Source organism: Arachis ipaensis, chromosome B9, assembly GCF_059453495.1.
Source record: "Arachis ipaensis isolate K30076 ecotype BB chromosome B9, ASM5945349v1, whole genome shotgun sequence".
NCBI classification, from domain to species: Eukaryota; Viridiplantae; Streptophyta; class Magnoliopsida; order Fabales; family Fabaceae; genus Arachis; species Arachis ipaensis.
Window position 1 is genome coordinate 150,159,887 of NC_142444.1, and position 23,737 is coordinate 150,183,623.

General features: G+C 32.5%; 4 protein-coding genes and 2 pseudogenes across 5 annotated transcripts; 3 read left to right on the forward strand and 3 right to left on the reverse strand.

Annotated features, from left to right (window-relative positions):
- Positions 1 to 874: 874 nt before the first annotated feature.
- On the reverse strand, positions 875 to 2,648 carry LOC107619587 (B-box zinc finger protein 24 pseudogene; annotated as a pseudogene). Its single transcript, XR_015899748.1, has 3 exons — positions 2,643 to 2,648; positions 1,785 to 2,093; positions 875 to 1,266 (listed from the first exon to the last, which is right to left on the reverse strand). The product of XR_015899748.1 is annotated as a B-box zinc finger protein 24 pseudogene (transcript).
- Positions 2,649 to 4,054: 1,406 nt separating this feature from the next.
- LOC107616351 (uncharacterized) lies at positions 4,055 to 4,988 on the reverse strand. The gene is made up of 4 exons (XM_088499352.1): positions 4,838 to 4,988; positions 4,528 to 4,732; positions 4,297 to 4,433; positions 4,055 to 4,212 (listed from the first exon to the last, which is right to left on the reverse strand). Exons 1-4 carry the CDS (start codon positions 4,986 to 4,988, stop codon positions 4,055 to 4,057), a joined length of 651 nt encoding a protein of 216 aa, XP_088355478.1.
- Positions 4,989 to 7,146: 2,158 nt separating this feature from the next.
- LOC107616350 (uncharacterized) lies at positions 7,147 to 8,520 on the reverse strand. Its single transcript, XM_016318316.2, has one exon. The coding sequence runs from the start codon at positions 8,518 to 8,520 to the stop codon at positions 7,147 to 7,149; it is 1,374 nt and encodes a 457-aa protein (XP_016173802.2).
- Positions 8,521 to 11,029: 2,509 nt separating this feature from the next.
- On the forward strand, positions 11,030 to 12,807 carry LOC107616349 (putative F-box/LRR-repeat protein 23). The gene is made up of 3 exons (XM_088499353.1): positions 11,030 to 11,190; positions 11,938 to 12,500; positions 12,803 to 12,807. Exons 1-3 carry the CDS (start codon positions 11,045 to 11,047, stop codon positions 12,805 to 12,807), a joined length of 714 nt encoding a protein of 237 aa, XP_088355479.1. The 5' UTR covers positions 11,030 to 11,044.
- A 1,530-nt stretch (positions 12,808 to 14,337) lies between these two features.
- Positions 14,338 to 15,684, forward strand: LOC110266309 (putative F-box/LRR-repeat protein 9). Its single transcript, XM_021110697.2, has 2 exons — positions 14,338 to 14,708; positions 15,137 to 15,684. The coding sequence occupies exons 1-2, from the start codon at positions 14,359 to 14,361 to the stop codon at positions 15,669 to 15,671; spliced, it is 885 nt and encodes a 294-aa protein (XP_020966356.1). The 5' UTR covers positions 14,338 to 14,358; the 3' UTR covers positions 15,672 to 15,684.
- A 1,800-nt stretch (positions 15,685 to 17,484) lies between these two features.
- Positions 17,485 to 18,930, forward strand: LOC107616348 (putative F-box/LRR-repeat protein 23 pseudogene; annotated as a pseudogene).
- The last annotated feature ends 4,807 nt before the right edge of the window (positions 18,931 to 23,737 follow it).

The following is a 23,737-nucleotide window of genomic DNA, read 5'->3' on the forward strand; positions in this document are numbered from 1 at the left end:
GGAGTAGGATGGCCAACACTAGTTTTGTTATTTCTTGCCTAGTTTTGTTAGTAAAGTTGGTTGATCTAATGGAGTTCAGCATATAGCGTTTCATCACTTTCAAAGTTACCATTAGCTCAATTTGACCGACAAAAAGAGGCATTTTATATTTATTTTTTTATTTCCTACAGAAATATGTTGTTGCAGGGTTTGTACTTTAATTTGTAGTAGTTGGAAATTTTTCTTATGATAAATAGGCAATAGCGATAAATTTTCAATAAATCTATAATAACTATTATAGTAAATTAACTTGATACTAATAAAGTTAGCTTTTTTGAAGTAAGCCGCTCCAATTTGATTAAGGGTTATGTTAGGTAACCAATAGAATTCTTACATTACTTTTAATTTTATAATTAGGTCATCAGAAAAGAAGAACTATATAACCGAATAATGAGCATGATTAGTGAACGAATCATTATTATCTAAATTTCAATAATTCAAGTAATTTTTTAAGTGAGTCGATTCCTAATGCTACCACAATCATACCTGTCTAAGCTGAATTTGAATCATATGCACTGTAATTATATCTATCAGAAATATATAAACAGCACCAAATCCAAATGCACACATACAGAACCAAACCAACCACCATAATAGGTATTGTACGGGGGTAAGAACCTCTACAGTATGGACAATGATCATAATGAACAGGAAAAAATTTAATTCAATTCTATGCTACTATGAACTTTAAGACACTAAAATTATAGCATTTCATCAAAATCCAATAGTCCACAAAGCATGAGAACACATACTTCTGTTCTTACTAGAGAAATGTTCTCTGTACTCAACTTTTTCCTATACACCAAGCCAACTTATTCTCCTCTACCATAAGAGTGAATCCGCTCGTCATCCCTTACATATAACCCAACTCCTCTTATTTTCCTCGGAGAAGTATGACCGTTATGAACATACAACTCGTCATTAAATCTAACACTGCACATTAATGAAAACACTACTACTGACCATTGTTGTGGTTTATTTATCTTAGCCTAGATCAGGCACAGTGAAATGCTCATCATCTATTTCACCTACGACTTCGATCCTAGGCTTTTTGCTAGACATGTAAGATTTATTAGTGGCTTTAAAAGTGTATGGTGCAAGAGTGCTAGTGTGTGACATAGGAAGCTGAGGAACTTCAACTGCAGCTAATGTTTCCAGAGGAAACTGTTCACCAAAGATACCAACATCTGCTAGCCATTCCAACTCTCCAAATTCGTCTGCTTGTTTCTGAACATATATAAAAAAAGAATAACAGTAAATTACCAAAAATAAAAACATTGATATCATGAAATAATAGCATTGTAGGAATGTCAAAATTAAGTGGCTATTCGACTTTGTTTTTCCTTACCATTGCCGTCAGCTAGATAGATGTTGTGCAGGTATATGGTTCAAACTTTAGATTTCAAAGACGATCTTATTTTAAAACATAAAAACCAAATTGGAATGAAGACAATGCATGTTAGTACTACAGATGAAGTAAACATTTATACTTCACTGTTTAGGTACAATTCTCAAATTTAAAAATTTTCAATCACTGAAGACTTTTAAAAGAACGTTTTTTTTTGTTGAGTTAACATGAATTATGATGATTGGCTACTGCATGGTATTGTCCTAGATGAAAAGTTAAATGAGGTAAACTTATGAGGACATGAAAAGAAATGTTATGTCCTAATATATATAGCAAAATCACTCTTATCATCCTATCTCTTCTATGCAACTAGAATTTCAAAATAAAGCTGCCTTACTTTCTCTGGTGATCCAAACTCTGGTAAATCCAATAGTTGATCAACTGCTCAAAAGCTAGGGGGAGTGAAGCTAGGCGATTGCTGAGAAGGAACTTTCCTTGGAACTTGTTGCGCAGCTGGAATAGATGGTTCCAAGTGGCTTTTCTCATCACTTTTGGAGCAGTCATTAGTACCCAAAGCCACCCGGATTCCAGTAGCGAGAAACCGCTGGTGGTTCGCAGAAAGGCTGCCAGCTAAATGAATTAGTTCGTCACAATCCTTACAGAAGAGTGCTCTGTCTTCGACACAGAATATGAAAGCTGGCTTATCCTGTAGTTATAAGTAGGAGAACGGAGAGAACACAATTAGCAATATTTATTTTAGTTAACAAGATCATGCATGATGAACAAGTAGCTTTTCATTTGGGATAAAAACCATTTGTCAAGCAATATTTTCACCACTCACTCAGCATAAACTATACACTATTTATCAAGATGGTATTTTCTATTTTTGTTTCATGTTTTACCACTTCTTCCTAGAGTCCTAAAAACTGAAAGCAGAAACAGAAAACAAGAACAAAAGCCAAACAAACACTAAGAATTTCACATGGTAACCTTGAGTCTGTTGGGCACAAAATTATGTGAAATCACGTAGTATTTTCTAACAAGCTCACATGAAAAAGTTGCAATGTTTTTAAATATCAACTAACTTCTTTCAAAAACTTTGCTTTTAATATAAAAAAATGCAAGATCTGCATAGGCATAAAGAAATATCTAAGACTTTAGACAGTATAATAAGCTGACTGGAATATGGAATCAAATTAAAAGTTACAAAATTGCAGTCTTTACCCTGAGATGTGATCAAGTTGGATGGAACTACCTCCATAATGGCTTCAACAAAATCAACCAGGAATCCCCAACTTGATGACTTTCAAGGCATCATCATTGCACAGGTTCCCATGAAAAGATCGCACGAATTCCTAATCGAACGCCAAAAAGCAGAGAAAGCACATCAAGCATCAAACCACAACACCAATAAAATCACAACGATAATAGCAAATTAACCACCAAGATTTAATTGGGGAAGGCTGCAAAAGTAAGCAGACAGGGAAATAGATTATCAGCAAAGCATTTGCTATGCAGCCAAAAAACTGGAGAACATACAGAGTTAGAATTGTTGTCATCCTTGAGAATGTCTGTCAGCCGTCTTGCGCGGCGGGGGCAGCATCTTGCGCGGCGGTGGCGTCTTGTGCGACGGCGGCGTCTTGCGCGGCGGCGGTAGGTTGCGTGTCGGCAGTAGGTAGCGCGGCGGTAGTCGCAGGTTGCGGCGTATTGCAGTGGCGAGAATATGCTAGTGAGATGTGCAGCAGAGGAAGAGGAAGAGAGAAATGCAGAAATTGAAATTGTATGAAAATCCTAGCGGACCTTTTCTTCTCTGAATGCTTCTAATGTGAGAATGAAAAGAAGCAGCGCGTGGCGGCAGAAGCAGGGCGCGGTGGCGGAAGCAGGGCGCGGCGGCGGCGGCGGCGAAAGCATACGAAACTTGCAGCAGAGGAAGAGGATGAGAATGGTAGGGATTGAATTTGGATGAAAACCCTAGCTGCTTCTCTTCTCTGAATGCCTTTATATCTGAAATAAAAAAGAAATAGGAGGGCAGAGTTAGGGTTTTCCAATCTGCACTCTATTTCGGAAGAAAATTGCTTCAATCTCGTTGATGCTCTCCAAGAACTCTAATCTCTCTCAATTTCTCGTACCCAAAAAAGGAAAGGGAACAAAGTTAAAAAACCAATAATTGGAGGGATCAAAATGTAATTAGTAACTTTTAAAAAAAAAAAACGGAATATATTTTGTAATTATTTTTATGAAGGTTAATGATACTCCTACAAAAATGTAGGAGGAAGGAATCCATAGCCTATATCTATATATTATATATATTAGTATTTGTAAATATATTCTATTTTTTTTTGTAACATTTTAATCAGGGTTCTGAAAACCGAATCGGTCATCGAACCGCTCTAGGTACTGGTTTATTGGTTTATAGGTTCAATCGGTTCGACCGTGGTTGAACCGAAAAAAACCGTTTTATAATAAAATAATAAATAAAATATAAATAAGCACATGAAGATATAAGTATAGTCTAATCTAAATTTTAAAATATCATTCAAATTAAAAGTACTACATAAACCAAAATGTTATAATCTCATTCGAATACAAATTCAAAAATCAAAAGTCAACAAACAAAACAACCAATCAAACATAACATAGCAGCATCAAAATGATCAAAGTTTGTCATCAATCATCAAAATCCTCCATAACTTGCTGCAGATTTGCGTCATTGATTTCATCACCTTCATTTTCACTACTTGGACCAGAAAAAGCAAGTGGTGCAGCATAAAATGTACTAGTACTACCACCACCACCACCTTGATCTAAATTAGCATCAATCTCATCTAAGAAAATATAACACATTATCAATAAATTAAAGATCAAAGCTATTGTAATTTATTGTCTGATCAATAAACTATAATACTCACCAAGCAAGTCTTCAATATTACTTGGAAGATTAGGCTCTTTTTCAACAACCTCTTCCGTCACCCAAAAATCAACCTTATCAATAGTTTCAATATCGATTGGATCATATTGCAACTTTTGCTTTCTTTTTTTTTCTTTCCTTCCTAACAAATTAAATACAATATATGATAAGCCTAGTATATTAACTATACAAAATCTAATGATATGAAATGAAAGGATGAAATATATATTACCTGGATTTAAGACGCAAATTATATGTAACATACATAATATCACTTAGCCTATCATGCTCCAATCTATTCCTTCTTGTTGTATGAATTTGATCAAAAAGACTCCAATTCCTTTCACACCCTGAAGAAGCAGATGCTTGGCTAAGAATGCGAACTGCCATTTTTTGTAAACATGGAGCAGAACTACCAAACAACCTCCACCATTCATCTATAAATTACAATCCCATATCTCAAGTATTAGTTATCAAATTAAGGAAACCAAAACATAAAATAAGTAAATAACTAAAGCTTATTATCAAACAGATATTATTACCAGGTTGAAATTTTTTTGCAGCTGGAACAGCTTCAGGCCTATCAAATCTTTCCTTTCGATCTCTATATAAGTGTATTTCTTTCATTGCCTCAACTGAATCTAAATTATTAACCTTGCAATGCAATGTAACAAGATTAAGTAAAGCTCGCATGACATCAGGTGATTCTCTATAATTTTCAGAAAAAAAGCAATCAGGATTCAAGAAATAGGCTGCTGCGTGAAGATTTTTTTTCAAATGTTTGTCCCATTTTGAGTTGATAATCTCTGTGTAAGGTTGATATGCAGTCTTCCTATGCTTGAACATTTCTTTGATTCCATTTTCTGACCTCAGCATACCTTCATAAACAATTCCCAATGATGGTTTATCATCGGCATCTACCAACCTCAGCAATTTAATCAACGGACTCACAATTTGGCATGCAGTAAAACAATCATCCCAAAATTTATTGTCTAGGATAATTGCACTCACAGCTCTACCATTAGCACTCCTTCCTGATGAGTTTGGAAAACTCTACCTCCAATTAAGTGATGATCAAACATTATTAATAAAACCAGTTGCAAAAATTATTGATATTAAATTTAAATTGATTAAATTAATTTTTGCAATGCAGGTTCAGTTTGGGCCGAAAACAAATTTCTGGAGCAAGCCCAACTACTCTCAGCCTTTGGTTTTAAAAATATATGTTGAATATGGCTGATTTAATTTTTATGTTACTTGGGCCAAAATGATTTTTATTGCTCTAAGCCCAAGTGTGTTACATGCTTTCCATTAGCTTTATGCATGTTCCAAATTTTATCAAGAAAGCAAATGTTATCAATGGGTCAAGAAACTTAATTGATTATAGCAACCAAGCCCAATTCCATGAGTGTTACTCATGCTTTGTCCGAATCCATGAAGCAAAGAATAACAAATCCTCAAATGCTTCCAACGGATTCCATTACTCTTCCTGAAAGGATTTCAAAGCCAATTTAAACATTGGGAATATAAGCAAGAGAGAGAAGATTGATTTGACTAAAGGGCATCATTGCTACACGCCAACTAAGGGAAGCAAAAGCAAGATATTCTTCAATTAATTAGTTTAACCACTATTGCTTTTCTTCAGACTCTTTCTTCTCTCTCACTTCTTTCTCTCTTCGGTTATTACACAGGAAACATTGGTAGCCATGGAAGCAAAAATGAGCTACCGAAAGGAAGAGAAAGCAAGCCTAAAGACCATCACAATGATGGCAAGAAAACATACTAAAATAAAAATGAGTTGTGGCTGAGATTGTCACCATTTATGGACAGATTTGGTGAGGTAATCTTGGCTTCTCCATGCTCAAAAAGGAAGAAGAAGATCTCGGCCAGCAAGGGAGATTCTTGAAGCATGGCTTGTCTTTGATTCTGCTCAACCACCACAGGGAGTAGCTAGAGTGGCGAAGTGATGGTTGAAGGCAGAGATTAAAGCAGATGAAGTCATCATCATCATGAAGCATCAAGGGCCAGTATTCCATCTTGGAGAGCAAGCCAAGGATGGAGAGCTCGGATTGATGAAGGGTGATGATCAAGAAAGGACTAGAGGTAATTGCATGTTGGTTAATGCATGGTTATCTCTTCTCTCTCTTTGTGGCCGAACCGGTTTTGTTGAAGGAGGAAGAAGTTGGTTCGGTTTTGGCTTCAATAAGTGGAGGCTCCCCTCTTCTATATTAAGGGTGGACAACCACTGTTTGAAGTAAGGAGAAAATTTGAGAGTGCAAGGCACAGTGTTCTCAGAGCTACCTGAGCTAACAGTTTTCTCTTCTCCTTCAATGTATTCAGTTTTGTATTTTTCTGTTTAATTTTGTCATGTCTTGAGTCTCATGGAAAAAGGCAAACAGTGAGGTTTGTAATGAAAAAGCCATAGAGCGGAAAAAGGCAGAGAGTGCAAAATTAAAAGAAAAAGCCATAGATGTCTTAGAGTTCCTTTGTTCATCTATGTTGTGTTTCATGATTCTGTGGGAATCCCCTTGTAAGTTGGGTTAGCACTTTACAGGTTGTAATCTGTTTGATTATAGTGAAATTCCATCATTGTTGTGATGGAGACTGGATGTAGGCTGCACTGCACTTAGCAGCCGAACCAGGATATATCTTGGTGTAATTTTCTTCCTTTCCTACTCCATCTCTGTTTTCTACTGCACAGGAGCAAAAACCAAAAATGTCTCGTGCCAAGTGACGAGACAAAATGAAAATGTCTCGTGGCTAGGGACGAGCTAAAAACAGAAAAGTCTCCTCTGAATCCAGCAAGTATTAGCAAGCAAAAAAGGGGGCTAAGATTCAACCCCCCCTTCTCTTAGCCACTGAAACCATCACTTCCTAATTTGTATCCAGTAAAGTGTGTATCAACAACCAATTGTTGTAATTCCGATTTGCGCTCAAAGATACTCATCAATGTGAGGAAGACAGTGGCAAAACGAGTTGCACCTGGACGAACAATCTCCCTCCAATCAGTTCTTTGTCTTAGCCAGGACAAGAACACCGTATGATTATATACAAACACGGTAATCTTCGAAGCACGTGTTGCAAGGCTAGAAATATGTGGCATGCTGCTTATATCTTTTAGAATAAGATTCAAGCAATGAGCAGCACAAGGTGACTGGTGAATATTTTCAAATTTCTTATTAATAAGCCTACCAGCAGCAATATAATTCGCAGCATTATCGGTCACTACATGAACAATATTATCAGGTCCAATCCATTCAATCACCTCTGAAAACAAGTCACACAAGCTTGAAGCATTTTTAACCATACTTGAGGCATCTACAGATTTCACAAAGCACAATCCTTTCGAACAATAAACCAAAAAATTAATCAACGTTCTTTGCCTTTGATCTGTCCAACCATCAGCCATGAGAGTACATCTAGTTTCTTTCCAAGTAGACCTATAACTATCAACAACCATTTGACACTCCCTTTTGAGATCGGCTAATAAGTTAACCCTCACAGAGTCATAAGAAGGACCTTTATAATCAGGCCCAAAACCAGCTACACCATCCAACATATCTTGAAAAAAGGGTGACATAACCGCATTGAAAGGAATCCTACAATCCAAAAGCCATCTAGCCACTCGCTTATCAACTTCATGAAGCGCCTCTTTGTTTTGAAACACGCTTTTCAGACTTGGTTGACTTCCCGGAGTTGTTCTTGGTGCAAACATAGGAGGAATAATGGTTTTTGCTTTCTTTTTTGGATCGCCTCCAATAACCTCCTTAGTTGGTAACTGACTCGGAGTTTGTTGTTCTTCTTGCGCTATTGCTTCATCAATTGCATCCTTACACTCATCGGTACCCTCTTCGTTGAAACTTACTTTCCTTTTACTAGTTTTACTTTTCTGAATCTCTTTCAATAAACCTTCCATTTGTTTTTCTACATCATACGGGACTTTAGAACACTTCTTAATGTCTCCACCTATCTTCGCCAAATGCTTTTTCATTCTATTAATTCCTCCGCCCCCAAAAGAACTCAGACAAAATAAGCATTGGTAATGCGATTTTCCATTTATATTTTGTAAAGCAACATATCTCCAAGCAGGATCAGTTTTTCCCCGAACACTAGAAGTTTGTGACTGACTTTCGTTACTCGCGGGAGGAAGAGAACGTTCATTCGAAGCAGAATTATTTTCAGCATTATTATTCCTAGGTAGTTCTTGGTTGATACTTTCATCCATACCTAAACATTACCAGCAATCCAACCCAATAATCTCAACTCTCAAGTTCACAACAAATGAACAAACAACATCCAAAATTCAAACTTTAGCAGTTCATCATGTCTCAAAATCAGAGTTGACAAAATCAGAGTTCACAAAATCATGTCACAAAATCGGAGTTCACAAAATCAGATTTCACAAAATCAGAGTTCACAAAATCATGTCACAACATCAGAGTTCAAAAAATTCTTTGTTCACAAAATCATGTCACAAAATCAGATTTCACAAAATCAGAGTTCACAGAATCATGTCACAAAATCAGAGTTCACAGTTTCAGAATTCAGAGTTCATCATGTCACAAAATCAAAGAGCTACTCAATGAACAGAGTTCACAGTATCAGAGACTCAGAGTTCATCATACAACAGTTATTCAGTGATTGAATCAAACAATTATAAGTTCATAACTAAAATAAAAATTACCTGGAACTCAAAGGCTTTCTCTCAGAGCTCGAAGGCACCTTGAGGCTTCAGGCTTCAACGCTTCAACCGAAGGAAGTGGGAGACAGACAGCAACGATGAGTGGTGACTGGTCGAAGGAAGTGATTGCTCGACGGAGGTGACTGGTCGAAGGAGCTGACTGCGCGACGGCGAACCCGTGTGGCCGTCTGAGCCAGTGAGATCGTGATGGCGTTCTCTACTTCTCTCTGAACCTTGATGAGAATGGTGAAGCTGAACTGTGAAAGTGAAAGTGCGAAGGGCGAAGGGATTAGGGATTCAGACTCAGCGTTCATCATTTAGGGTTTCAGAGCTCCAAACGGCAGCGTTTTGCTACACAGCTCAAAAAACCGGCCGGATCACGGTTCGGTTCGACCGACCGGTTACCGACCGATTCACCGGTTCTACTCCGGTTTCCAAATTTTACAGTTTTCCTTATTGTTCGAACTGTGTTAGTGTCCAGTTCACGGTTCGACCGGTTCGACCGGCCGGTTCGAACCGGTTTTCAGAACATTGATTTTAATAAATTGAATTCATGTGCCACAAATTTCTGTTTCAAAACTCGTGAACAAACCCTTAAAAGTATAAAAAAATTTGGTTAAAAAGAAAAACACGCCAGCAAATTCGTTTCTTTCATGAAATTTCAAACAAATTAAATGATGTTACTATATTTATTTGGAGTCTACATAGAAAGCATAGCAGATCAGATCAAGCAAATATATGAAAAAGAAAAAGTGGATTAGCATTAGCATAATACGTGAATTGCTATTAGAGGCAAAGGAGGAAAGAATCATATCTGATTTGATTGTTGGAAAGAAATTTTTGGAATCAAATTATGGTACAATCATTATAATTGATAAAGGACAACAATGGAATTAAAATTGCATATTTGACATTTATAGAAAGAGCAAGGACAACAAATAAAATAAGGATTGCAAGTGTTTTTCACTAAACAATTTATTTTCATCTCAAAAAATTAAATTTGAAATCAGTAGAAAGCTCAGATGAGTTTGCCCATTATTCAATAAATTTGAGGTTGATTTTGTAATTTAATTATAAATTTAGAAATTAAAGATAATTGGATAACTTAATTTTAAAATCCGTCTTGTTTATGGGTTTAAAATAAGTTAAAAATATACAATATTTATTATATATTTTTATAATTTATTCCTTAATTACTTATAATAACATATTAGATTTAAGTTAAAGATAAAATAATAAATTTAATTAAAAAGATTAAAATCTCCAATTTTGAAAACCTAGAAATAGGGAGTTTCGAAGGAATTTGAAAAACTAAAAAAAAAAAAAGATATTTACTTTTCAAATAATAAAATTCATGAACTGTTTTTACATCTTTGAAATCTTTTTTTTCCCTTCAAAATATTTCAAAATTCTTGAACACACGTTAAAGTCTAAAAAATAAATGTAATTTTAATATGTTACCGGTATACAAAATTTTTATATGTTTTTAATTATGTATAATCATTCAACGGGAAATTTTTTTATAAAATATTGGTGCATCAAAATTAAATTTATAAAAAAATTGGTTAAAAGAAAATAGCACACCAGCAAATTCATTCATTTCTTTAAAATTGGAACAAATTAAATCATACTATATGTATTTGGAGTACTTCATTACTACCTAATAACGACACATGCTTCAAGAGATGAGATAAAGGCTTTATCATAGGAGATGACGGTTTCAAAAAAAAGGAATAGGAAAAGAAATATTAATGACTTGCATCCCACGAAATTAAAATAGGGATTCTAATCACTCACATGTTATTTAAAAGGTTTTTGTTTTCACTCCAACACTAACAACCCACAAATTCAATTCCTTACTCATCAAATGGCTAGAGGAACTACCAAGCCATTATTGCGCCGGCACAAACGCAAAACCGCCGTGAGAAACTGGCTGGATCTTCCGAACGACCTAACTTTCATGATCTTCTCGAGGCTTACCACATTTGACATCTTAACTAGCGTCCAGCAGGTGTGCCGTCAATGGTGGAGGATCTGCATGGATCCGCTCATGTGGAGCACCATCAATATGTGCGATATTGGGATGTTCAATTCATTGGACTATAAATTGTGGCAGATGTGCCACCATACAATTGATCGAAGTTGTGGCCAATTGGTAGACATAAGTATTGAGTATTTTGGTACCGATAATCTCCTCAAATATATAATTGACTCGTAAGTTTAAAGTTTTTATTGTATGATTTTACATGGACTTGCTTTTTTATTTTATTTATATTTAATTTTTTTTAGTTTAACAAAAATCGAATCCTAAATTTTTTAATAATAAAAATTCTGATACAATATTATATTTAAAAAAAAATTAAATTGATAAAAGATTAAATAATTATATCTGTAACATTGTTGTTAGGCATGATGGCGGTGCTTAAGATGAGAGTCGAAAACCTTTAATTTAATGGCTTATGATGCTTTTTTATTTGATTTGTATTTATTTTTGTTGAAATAGGATTTTGTATTTCTTCATCAGAAATTTTTAGGAACTAGTAGTTTTAGATAATTTTAATTAGTTTTTTATTGGAACAAATATCAAATTATTTTTAATAAATAAATTTTATTAATTTATATGAGCAAATTCTGATAGATAACATATAAGTTATATTAATTATATGTATAAATTTTAATAAATATAAATATAAATTATATATTTTTATATACAAATTTTTTTAAATATAGATGTAAATTATTATTAACTAAGTACTAACTTAAAACAATAATATTTATTAGTCATTTAACATTGTTGTTTCTTGAATATAGCTTGATTTAATTTTGCTTGTTTTTTTTTTTTTTGGTTTGAATTATGTTTCATATTTATTTTTGTGTTTATTAGCTCTTTTCTTTAAACAAAATTTACTTATTTTTTTTTGAATTATGTGATGTATATGATGGAATGTTGATTTTGTACAGGCAGGGTAAGTTGCGACGGTTACAACTTGTTCAATGCTTTTATACCATTTTCGACGAAGGATTATGTGAGATCGCTCAAAAGCTTCCGTTGTTAAAGGAATTCGAAATTATTCTTTGTAAACATATAACTTGTGTTGCCTTAGAAGCTATTGGCCGAGGTTGTCCTCTTCTGAAATCATTAAAGTTTAACCACAATGGTCACAGTAAAGGTGATAACGAAGACGCAGTTGCGATTGCACAAAATATGCCCAATTTACGCCATCTCCAACTTATTTACGGTTGTTTGGATAACGATGGTGTAAGCGCCATTCTTGACGGCTGTCGTTTTTTTGAATCTCTGGACTTACGTTGGTGTTACAATGTTAATTTGGAGGGGAGATTAAGAAAAATGTGTGATGAACAGTTAAAAGATTTTATAGAACCAAATACACTCGAGGGTTTTTCTGGTTACAAATTTGGTAAATTATGTAATGCAAATTGGTACGAAGACTTAGAATATACCTATAGACCTCGCAAGAAAATGTTCGGTCATCATATTGCTGAGAATGAATCACAAGATAACGGTGAGTTTTCAGAAGAAGAAAAAGAAGAAGAAGAAGAAAAAATGGCAACAAATTGGGATGAAATATACGATATATGGGAATGTACAAAGAATCAAAGATCGCGCAAAGGATTTCAAAGAAATCTTAGAGATAAAGAGGAGGAGAAGAAGAAGAATAAGAAGAATGATAAATCAAAACCAAAAAAAAAAAAAACACGGAAGAAAGGAAGCGACATTAGTAACCACAAAAGCATATGTTTTATGTTTTAACATAGAAGATGCAGAATAGTTTCATGAGTAATGGTTCATGGAATAAGTCTGCAGGCTAAGGGTTTTTTTTTTTCTTCTTCTTCTGCTGTCTAAGTTACAACATAAAGTTCTTTATAAGAAGAATATTTGTATCATTTTTTTTTTTTATACTTTTAAATTATTTATTTCAAATTATTGTCAATGAGAAATTTTACGTGATAAAAAATTTGTTATTTATGCCTAAATTTAAACTAACATTAGTCAATTCTTTTTTCTATACTAAAATTGTCAGTCTTTAACAATTTGTAACTTTAATTATTTAAAAATAACAATTTGTATCTTCAATTATTCAAAAAATTTTATATATAAAATTAAAAAATAAACAATAATTTTTATATTTTATATTGTCAATCAATGTATTAAAATAAAACTTTTGAAAGTAAAGGATAAATTGATACCTCTCATATATTATTGTACATATAATGTGTTTATTTGAATTATTTTTCATGCATGAAATTAAATAATTATATAATTACTCAATCCAAATTATAGTAAATTTGGATAAAAATATATTATTTTTTTGAATTAAGAGTCTAATAATAAAGTAGAATATCTGAGAAATAATATACACGTACGAGTTGAAGTATAAAATACCTCAGATGCGAATTATCCTGTGTGGCTTCATTCTTTTAATTTTCGCATAAATCTCTCAAAATTTTGTTAATAATTTTTCGCATATGTTTTCATTCATTTTGAAAATATAAATCTGAAAAAAATATTTTGTGAATAACTTTTTGTACTTTTTATATATTTTTATTATAATTAATTATCATCAATATCAAACTAATAAAAAAATAATCTAAGTGACAAAGTCAAAAGCAAGTAAATCAAAAATCAATATATTTTTAGTAAAAGAGAATTATTATTATTATTATTATTATTATACCTTCCTTTCGTCTTTTCTCTTACGTGTTGAAAATTATAAATTTGATGTGAAATAACTGAATGAGAATTTTTAAATTTATTATTCGTGGGTAATTTTTATTTTTAACTTATATTGGGTCAAATAAGCAGTCCATCATATACATTGTACAAATATTCCGTTGACTTCCTAGTGTTTTTTTTTTTTTTTACATATCATTGCTTTTTGATCCCTAGTCTCTGGATTTTTGCCCTCTAAGTTGAACTAAATCCATTTCAAATATTTTATTTGAGATTTTCTTCAATTATGAACTATATTGTATAACAACCTAGGTTTATTTTAAATTTAGTGGTGAGATTATATTTAAAATAAAAAAATCAATTTAAACATTTAAGCTAGTATCCCACAAGATACTATTAATTGTTATTAGTTTTATTTTGGCGTCTGTTATCTAGATTTAGAACACGGTAATTTATAGTCACCAAAAAAAAAAAGAACACGGTAATTTATGCACTCGTCTATCTGTTATCTATATTTAGGCTTGAGTCAAACGCAAAGAGCTTCAGTATTAAAAAAAAAAAAATTAATTAGCAAAATACTAATCGCGTAGATATATAATTGGGGCTTGGAGGCAATATCAATACCAACACCAAAATCTATTCCTAAAAATCACAACTAACTCAAACCCTAATTCCTCATTTGCCTACCTATGAACTTTGTAAATCGCAATGGACGTCAGATCCAATATTGCAAGGCTGCGAAGAAATTAAACTTGTTGCATCTTCCGGACGACCTCACTGTAATGATCATTGGGAAACTTACCGCATTCGAGATCTTAACCAGTGCTCAGTTCGTGTGCCGTAGATGGCGGAGAATCTGCAAGGATCCGCTCATGTGGCGCACCATCAATATGTGCGACATTCGGATTCGCAATGCGGTGGAATATAAATTGGTGGAGAAGATGTGCCGCCATGCAATTGATCGTAGCTGTGGCCAGTTAGAAGACATAAGTATCAAGTATTTTGGTACCGATGATCTCCTCAAATACATAATTGACTCGTAAGTTCAAGGTTTTTCATTTTTCATTGTATAAAATTTCTTTTAACATTTATTGGCATATAATTTTTACTCTGATGTTTGTATTGGTAATTATGCTAAGCTCATCAATAATTTATAATCGAGTTGAAGAATTGAAGTTGAATTATAATTGTTAAAAATTGTTAGAAGCTTTATGAATTCAACATTTATTATTAATTAGACAAGTGTATGTACGTATGATTAAACATAACCGAGTAACTGCATGGATGAAGAACAAGATATATATTGAAATTAAAGGATTTTCACACATGATTGAAGAAGTGTCATAATTATTATAAACAAGTTTTAATCTCATGAAGAAGACACCTTATTTTTGTTGCAGTGTCAATTTTACACCACACTTATTATATGTTGCTTAACCATTAAGTTTGTATGGTGATTTCTAACAGGGGATGTCATAAATTGCGACGTCTGCGACTTATTCAATGCTTGAATCAAATTTCAGACAAAGGATTATGTAAGATGGCTGAAAAGCTTCCGTTATTGGAGGAACTTGATATTACCCTTTGTCTCAATGTATCTAGTATTGCTTTAGAGGCAATTGGCCGAGGTTGTCCTCTTCTAAAATCATTGAAGTTTAACTACAATCGTAACAATAATGGGGAAGAATTTGTTATTGCGAAAAATATGTCCAACTTGCGCCATCTCCAACTTGTTCCAACCAACTTCAATAATAGTGGCTCGAGAGCCATTCTTGATGGTTGTCCTCATCTTGAATCTCTGGATTTACACGAATCTGACATAGTCGAGGTGGAGGGGATATTGAAGACAAGAAGTGATGCACAATTAGTGACACCAATTCCAAAACCTACTTCAAAATTTACATCCAACTCAAACTCTATTCTTTCTACTTTATTATTCTTATTCTTATTATTATTCTTATTATTATTAGGTGAAAACTCAGGTGAATTCGACTTCACATGAAGTTGATACTTTAGAGCCGTTAGATGAAAATTTAGTCAAATCAGTCAGATCATCTAACGACTCTCAGGTATAACTTTACGTGAAGTCGACTGCACCTGAATTTCCACCTTGATTGTTTTTTATTCAAGTTTTAAGTTTCTGTAAAATATAGGTTTAATCAAGTCTATATTCTTATTTGACTTCTGATTGTGGACTTAATAAGATTTAGTTGTTTTAGACCTCTATTACAATAGTATTAGTGATTTTTATTTTTCAGCACCTCTAAGTTGAGACATAGCCACTCTACTCTTTATGTTGTTTATGTGTCTATTCCTGTTGTAGTTTCTTGCACAAAAAAAATTAAATAATCATGTCCAAGAGTTACAAACAATAAAGAAAAATGATATATTCATAAATAAGTTCATGTGCCACAAATTTTCTGTTTCAGAACCCGTGAACAAATTGGTTAAAAAGTAAAACACGCCAGCAAAATTCGTTCCTTTAATGAAATTTCAAACAAATTAAATGATGTTACTATATTTATTTGGAGTCTACATAGAAAGCATAGCAGATCAGATCAAGCAAATATATGGAAAAGAAAAAGTGGATTAGCATTAGCATAATATGTGAATTGCTATTAGAGGCAAAGGAGGAAATAATCATATCTGATTTGATTGTTGGAAAGAAATTTTTGGAATCAAATTATGGTACAATCATTATAATTGATAAAGGACAACAATGGAATTAGAATTGCATATTTGACATTTATAGAAAGAGCAAGGACAACAAATAAAATAAGGATTTCAAGTGTTTTTCACTAAATTTTTTTTCATCTCAAAAAATTAAATTTGAAATCGGTAGAAAGCTCAGATGAGTTTGCCCATTATTCAACAAATTTGATGTTGATTTTGTAATTTAATTATAAATATAGAATATAGAAATTAAAGATAATTGAAGAACTTAATAATTTTAAAATCTGTCTTTGTCTTATTAGTTTAAAATAGGTTAAAAATATAAAATATTTATTATATATAATTTTTATAATTTCATTCTTTAATTACTTATAATAACATATTAGATTTAAGTTAAAGATAAAAAAATAAATTTAATTAAAAATTAAATAAAATCTCCAATTTTAAGAACCTAAAAAATAAGGAGTTTTGAAGGGATTTTTTTTTTTTTTGGTGACTAGTTTTGAAGGGATTTGAAAAACTAAAAAAAAAAGTTTTAACATATTTACTTTTTAAATAATAAAATTTATGAACTGGTTTTACATTTTTGAAATCTTTTTTTTTTTCCTTCAAAATATTTCAAAACTCGTGAACACACGTTAAAGCATAAAAAATAAATTTAATTTTAATATATAATTTTACACAAATATTTAATTATGTATCACTATGTCAATAAAAATAATAACTTTGAATAATTAACACGTAAATGGTTATTTAAAAAAACAGATGATTGAACGACAATATAAAATATTAAATATCATAACATCAAAATTAAATTTATAAAAGAATAGTTAAAAAAAATAACATATCAACAATTTCTTTAAATTTGGAACAAATTAAATCATCTTACTATATCTATATGCATTTGAAGTACTCAATTAATACCTAATAACTGGCCACATATTTCAAGAGATGAGATATAAGAAAGTTGAGGCTTCATCATAGGAGAGGACGGTTTCAAAGAAAGGAATAGGAAAATAAATATTAATGACTTGCATCCCACGCAATTAAATTAGGGATTCTAATCACTCACATGTTATTTAAAAGGCTTTTGTTTTCACTCCAACACTAACAACCCACAAATTCAATTCCTTACTCATCCAATGGCTAGATGGACTATCAAGCGCAGCCACAAACGCAAAACCGCCGGGAGAAACTGGCTTGGTCTTCCGAACGACCTAACTTTGATGATATTCTCGAGGCTTTCCACGGTTGACATCTTGGCTAGCATCCAGCAGGTGTGCCGTCAATGGTGGAGCATCTGCATGGATCCGCTCATGTGGCGCACCATCAACATGTGCGATCTTGGGATTCGCAATTCGGTGGACTATAAATTGGAGAAGATGTGCCGCAATGCAATTGATCGTAGCTGTGGCCAGTTGGAAGACATAAGTATCGAGTATTTTGGCACCGATGATCTCTTCAAATACATAATTGACTCGTAAGTTCAAAGTTTTTCATTTTTTATTGTATAAAATTACTTTTTAACATTTATTGGCATATGATTTTTACTGTGATGTTTGTATAGTATTGGTAATTATACTAAGCTCATCAATAATTTATAATCGAGTTGAAGAATTGAAGTTGAATTATAATTGTTAAAAATTGTTAGAAGCTTTATGAATTCAACATTTATTATTAACTACTGCATGGATGAAGAACAAGATATATATTGAAAATAAAGATTTTTTTTATCAAGATATATATTCAACAATAATTTATATTGCATTTTTAACATTTATTATATGAAAAATAAGATCTTTTAAAAAAAAATGTAAATTACAGCTTCTCAAAAAAGATGTTTTTGTTCTAGTGATTCTACTTTTATTACTAGAAATTTGACAGACGCGCTAAAAAATATAAAAAAGATCTTTTTCATTAAAAAAATAATTTTTTTTATCAAGATAATGGCACTCAAACAAACACTAAGTGACTTGGATAAATTATTTGTGGATTTAAAAACTAACAGTTTAATTTGTATGGTGATTTCTAACAGGGGATGTCATAAATTGCGACGCCTGCGACTTGTTCAATGCTTCCATCAAATGTCAGACGAAGGATTCTGTGAGATGGATGAAAAGCTTCCATTGTTGGAGGAACTTGATATTAGCCTTTGTCACTATGTATCTAGTATTGCTTTAGAAGCAATAGGCCGAAGTTGTCCTCTTCTGAAATCATTCAAATTTAATAATGATGGCAGTAAGAAAGAAGCATTTGTTATTGTACAAAATATGTCCAACTTACGCCATCTCCAACTTGTTGGTAACAATCTCGACAATAGTAGCTTGAGTGCCACTCTTAATGGTTGTCCTCATCTTGAATCTTTGGATTTACGCATGTGTTCAGAACTTGAGTTGGAGAGGATATTAAGGATAAGATGTGATGAACAATTAAAAGATTTTAGAGATTCAGATGCACTCCTTGATGGCTTTCAACTTTGGGGACTCCTTGATGGCTTTCAACTTTGGGGACTAAGTTATGAAACCGAATACAGTGTTGCAGTATATAAGTATCAATGCGAGAAGCGGGACGAGAAAGAAAAAAGATAGAGAGGCAGAAAATTTGGATGTAGCAAATTGGGAGGATATAGATGCTATATGAAAAAGTATCAAAAGTCAAAAAATACTGTATAAAGGATTAATTCCAAGATCAAGTAATGGAATGAAGTATAGTGCTAAATCCAAAGGGAAGAAGAAACATAAAAGAAAGGAATGCAAAATTAATAAACAAAAAAACATATATTATGAAATGGAAGATGCAGATGAACTATTGAAATCTAGTATTTTCTTTTTTTAAATTATAATTTTTTATATAGGTCATGTTTATTTTATTGGTTTGTTTTTATCTCTTGTGGAAAATAAAGAATTGTTTGAAGTTTTTGGATAATATAAGTTTGTTGAGACAATATTATAGGGTCTTCATAATTTTCTTTCAAAGAGTTCCAAGTCTTTAAAAATAAATTAAATATGTAAAATATAAAATTTTAATGTGACGATTTAAATTGTTCGCGTAATAGAAATCAATCTAGATATATATTAAAAATTATCTATTAAATCAACCACTTGTATAAAATATATGTCGCAATACAAAATAGACATACATAAATATATAAATATATAAGGACTAATTTGAGATTAATGTTAATGTGCTCCAAAAGAAAATAAAGAGTGCAATACTCTTTAAATTCTAAAATCTAAATTTTAAATGCTAAATTTTAATTTTTGAATCGTGAACTCTAAACCATCAAATTATGAATCTTAAACTCTAAATTATAAATTCTAAATCTAAATCATTGATATAAAATATAATAAATAAAAAATTAAAATTTATTTATTTAACAAGGAATACAACACTATATCTTACAATTTTATATTTTACATAGTATAATTAATTTCTATTAGATGAACAATTTAAATTATCACGTCACAATTTCATGTTTTATATATTTAATTTATTTTTTAATTTTTACTTCAAATTTTTATTTTGTCTGCCTTGAGGCGCAAGCTGCAAGCCGCAACTCTATTGTAATAGTAGGGTTTCATTTGGTTACTATCACTGTCACATATTTAACCTCTTATCCAAAAAGGTTTGTGACACCAACACCAAAACCTACCTCAAAATTTACATCCAACTCAAATCCTATTCTCTATTATTATTATTATAGAAGTGAGACTCAAACCCGTTTCTTTTTTATACTCCTATTTGACTTATGATTGTGGACTTAATAAAGTTCACTTTGAAATAAATTAAAAAACTGTTTTGAACTTCAATTACAATGGTATTAGTGATTTTTATTTTTCAGCACCTCTAAGTTGAGACATAACCACTCTACTTTTTATGTTGTTTATGAGTCTTTTTCTGTTGTAGTTTTCTTGCAAAAAAAAAAATTAAATAATCATGTCCAAGAGTTACAAAAAATAAGAAAAATGATATATTTATAGATAAGTTCATGTGCCACAAATTTCTGTTTCAGAACCCGTGAACAAACCCTTAAAGTATAAAAAATTTGGTTAAAAAAAAACATGCCAGCAAAATTCGTTCCTTTCATGAAATTTCAAACAAATTAAATGATGTTACTATATTTATTTGGAATCTATATAGAAGGCATAGCAGATCAGATCAAGCAAATACATGGAAAACAAAAAGTGGATTAGCATAGGCATAATATGTGAATTGCTATTGGAGGCAAAGGAGGAAATAATCATATCTGATTTGATTGTTTTGGAATGAAATTTTTGGAATCAAATTATGCTACAATCATTATAATTTATAAAGGACAACAATGAAATTAGAATTGCATATTTGACATTTATATAAAGAGCAAGGACAACAAATAAAATAAGGATTGCAAGTGTTTTTTCACTAAACAATTTTTTTTTTCATCTCAAAAAATTAAATTTGAAATCAGTAGAAAGCTCAGATGAGTTTGCCCATTATTCAACAAATTTGATGCTGATTTTGTAATTTAATTATAAATAAAGAATATAGAAATTAAAGATAATTGAAGAACTTAATCATTTTAAAATCTGTCTTATGGGTTTAAAATAGTTTCAAAAATATAAAATATTTATTATATATTTTTATAATTTTATTCTTTAATTACATATAATAACATATTAGATTTAAGTTAAAGATAAAATAATAAATTTAATTAAAATTTAAATAAAATCTCTAATTTTGAGAACCTAGAAATAAGGAGTTTTGAAGGAATTTGAAAAACTAAAAAAAGTTTTAACATATTTAGTTATTTACTTTTCAAATAATAAAATTCATGAACTGGTTTTACACTTTTGAAATTTTTTTTTCCTTTAAAATATTTTAAAACTCGTGAACACACTTTAAAGTATAAAAAATAAATTCAATTTTAATATATTTATCTGGACAAAGAAATTTTATACGTATATCTAATTATGTATTATTATGTCAATAAAAATAATAACTTTTAACAATCAACACTTAAATAATTATTTAAATAAATGAATATGATTGAACTATAAGATAAAATATTAGAGAGCCTTTTTTGAAGTCCATTTTATGATGCTACAAAATGGTTGTTCCCTAAACCCTAGTACGAGAGAGTACACGAGAGTACATGAAATGGAGAGTGGGGAGAGCGGGGGAGAGTCTTCGAGGGTGGCACATAACGAGGCAGCCGGTCATGTTGGCGGAAGCAATAAGGGGGAGAGCGGAGGGGGCATGCATCAGGTGAAAAGGAGAGGATTAAAGGAGATGGTAACAAGACTCAAAGTCAGCGGCTATCGTTCAGAGATAAAGTTGTTGGTGCCTCAGCAAGGAGAGCTTTGGAAGTTGCTGATTCTCTTGATGGGGATAAGATGGCTACCGTAGTTAGTAAGCAAGGCGATTCGGAGATACCAATTGTGACGTTCACTGAGGAAGCAAAAGAGATATTGGCAGAGCCCTACAAAGATGCCATCGTGATCAAAGTTCTTGGAAAAAATTTTAGCTATACAGCGATCATGCACAGGTTTAAAGGCGTCTGGAGAACCAAAGGAGGATATGAGGTACTAGATGTCGGTTTTGGCTATTTCTTAGTCAAATTTGATCTCTTGGAGGATAGAGAGAAAGTTCTCCTTGGAGGACCGTGGATGATTACTGGAAGCTATGTTGCGGTTAAACCTTGGAGTTCTTCATTCAGACCTTGTGAAAACACTTTTGGGTCTACCATGGTTTGGATAAGAATAATATGTTTAAACATTAACTATTATCAAGAGAGAGCCATGAAAATGATTGCGTCAGCTGTTGGCAAACCGATCCGCATCGACTTAGCCACCAAATTTGCAGAGAGAGGAAAGTATGCAAGAGCATGTGTGCAAATTAACTTGGGACTTCCAGTTATAAAAAAAATTCAAGTTGATGGTCATATGTATGACATAGAATATGAGCACTTGAATTTAATTTGTGAAAAATGTAGCTGCTTTGGGCATGTCACAAGAGACTGTGCGAAAGAGATCACAACAATGGCATTAGGAAGGAAAGCACGGTGAAGGAGAAAAATTTGCCGTCACTTTTTCCTGTAGATAACAACGAGAAAACGGTGGAAGGTAGTCAAATCCCAGTAAAAAATCAAAATTTAACTTTTGAATTTGGAATTAATGCCAAATCAATTCCAATTATGGAGAAGCATGGTGCAGCAGATCTTGTGCATGATAATTTGCAAGATTCACGTATGGAAAGGAGTACTAGTGCAAAAGAGGGTGAATGGGTTACAGTTAGTAGAAAAGGCAAGGAAAAAGTGGGTAAAGGCCACAATGTAGTGCCAAAAAAAGCCAATGTAGCAATATGCTCTAATTTGGTGAGTAAGAAATTTTCTTTTGGGTCTAATAACATGCATGCTGGATCCTCATCAAATGCAAAGGTGAAGTCCTTATCAAATGCAAAGGTGGGGCCTAAGGAAAAGAAAGATCCTCCATCAACGCTTGGCTCTTTGGGAACAACTCAGGTGGCTTTCAAGGATCAGAGTACTCCCTTTCTTAAAGCAGGGCATAAAAGGCAGCGACCTATTTCGCTTCAAAACTCACCTACTGAAGCATTGTCAATGGATTCTCGAGTACGAAAAGAGCTTGATAAAGTTAGTGCAACAACAAACTTGAAGACCCAACCTCAACAGAAGAATGATAGTTCTGCGGTGCAAGTCCACAAGGAGACACTTGGAGACAGGGGTCCATCAACATGAGGTAGAATGATTAAACATTCTAATTATTTAATTTATTTTTTATGGATTGTGACCATTTAAATATTAGTAGTTGGAATGTTAGGGGGCGTCAAATAAGATGTCTCGGGTGCACTGTAAGGAGTTGGTACGAAAATTTCAACCAACTTTTTTTATTTTGGTGGAAACTCATATTGGGTTTGAAACTATGAAAGAATTTTGGGGGAGATTAGGCTATTATCCTGTAGGGATTGTAGATGCTGTTGGACACAAGGGAGGAATTTGGTTCCTCTCTGCTAATTTAAAATTTTCTTGTAAAATTCTTTGGGCTATGAATCAATGTGTAACTTTGGAAATTGATGGTGGTGGGCGAAGATGGATCTGCAGTGCGGTTTATGGCAGCCCTCAAGCCACTAATAGAGTAGAATTATGGAGTCATCTGCTTGATATTGGTTTGTGCATTCAGGACCCGTGGGTGGTGGTTGGGGATTTTAATGATATTTTGAGTGTTCATGAGGTGAAGGGGGGGTAATTTCTATTCAAATCGCAGTAGTATCTTTGCAAGTACTCTAGATTCTTGTGGTCTTTTTGATCTAACAACCTCTGGAAGACGGTTTATTTGGTTCCGTAAAATTCAAGGAAACAAAGAAATTGCAAAGAGATTGGATAGAGTTTGCTGTACTACA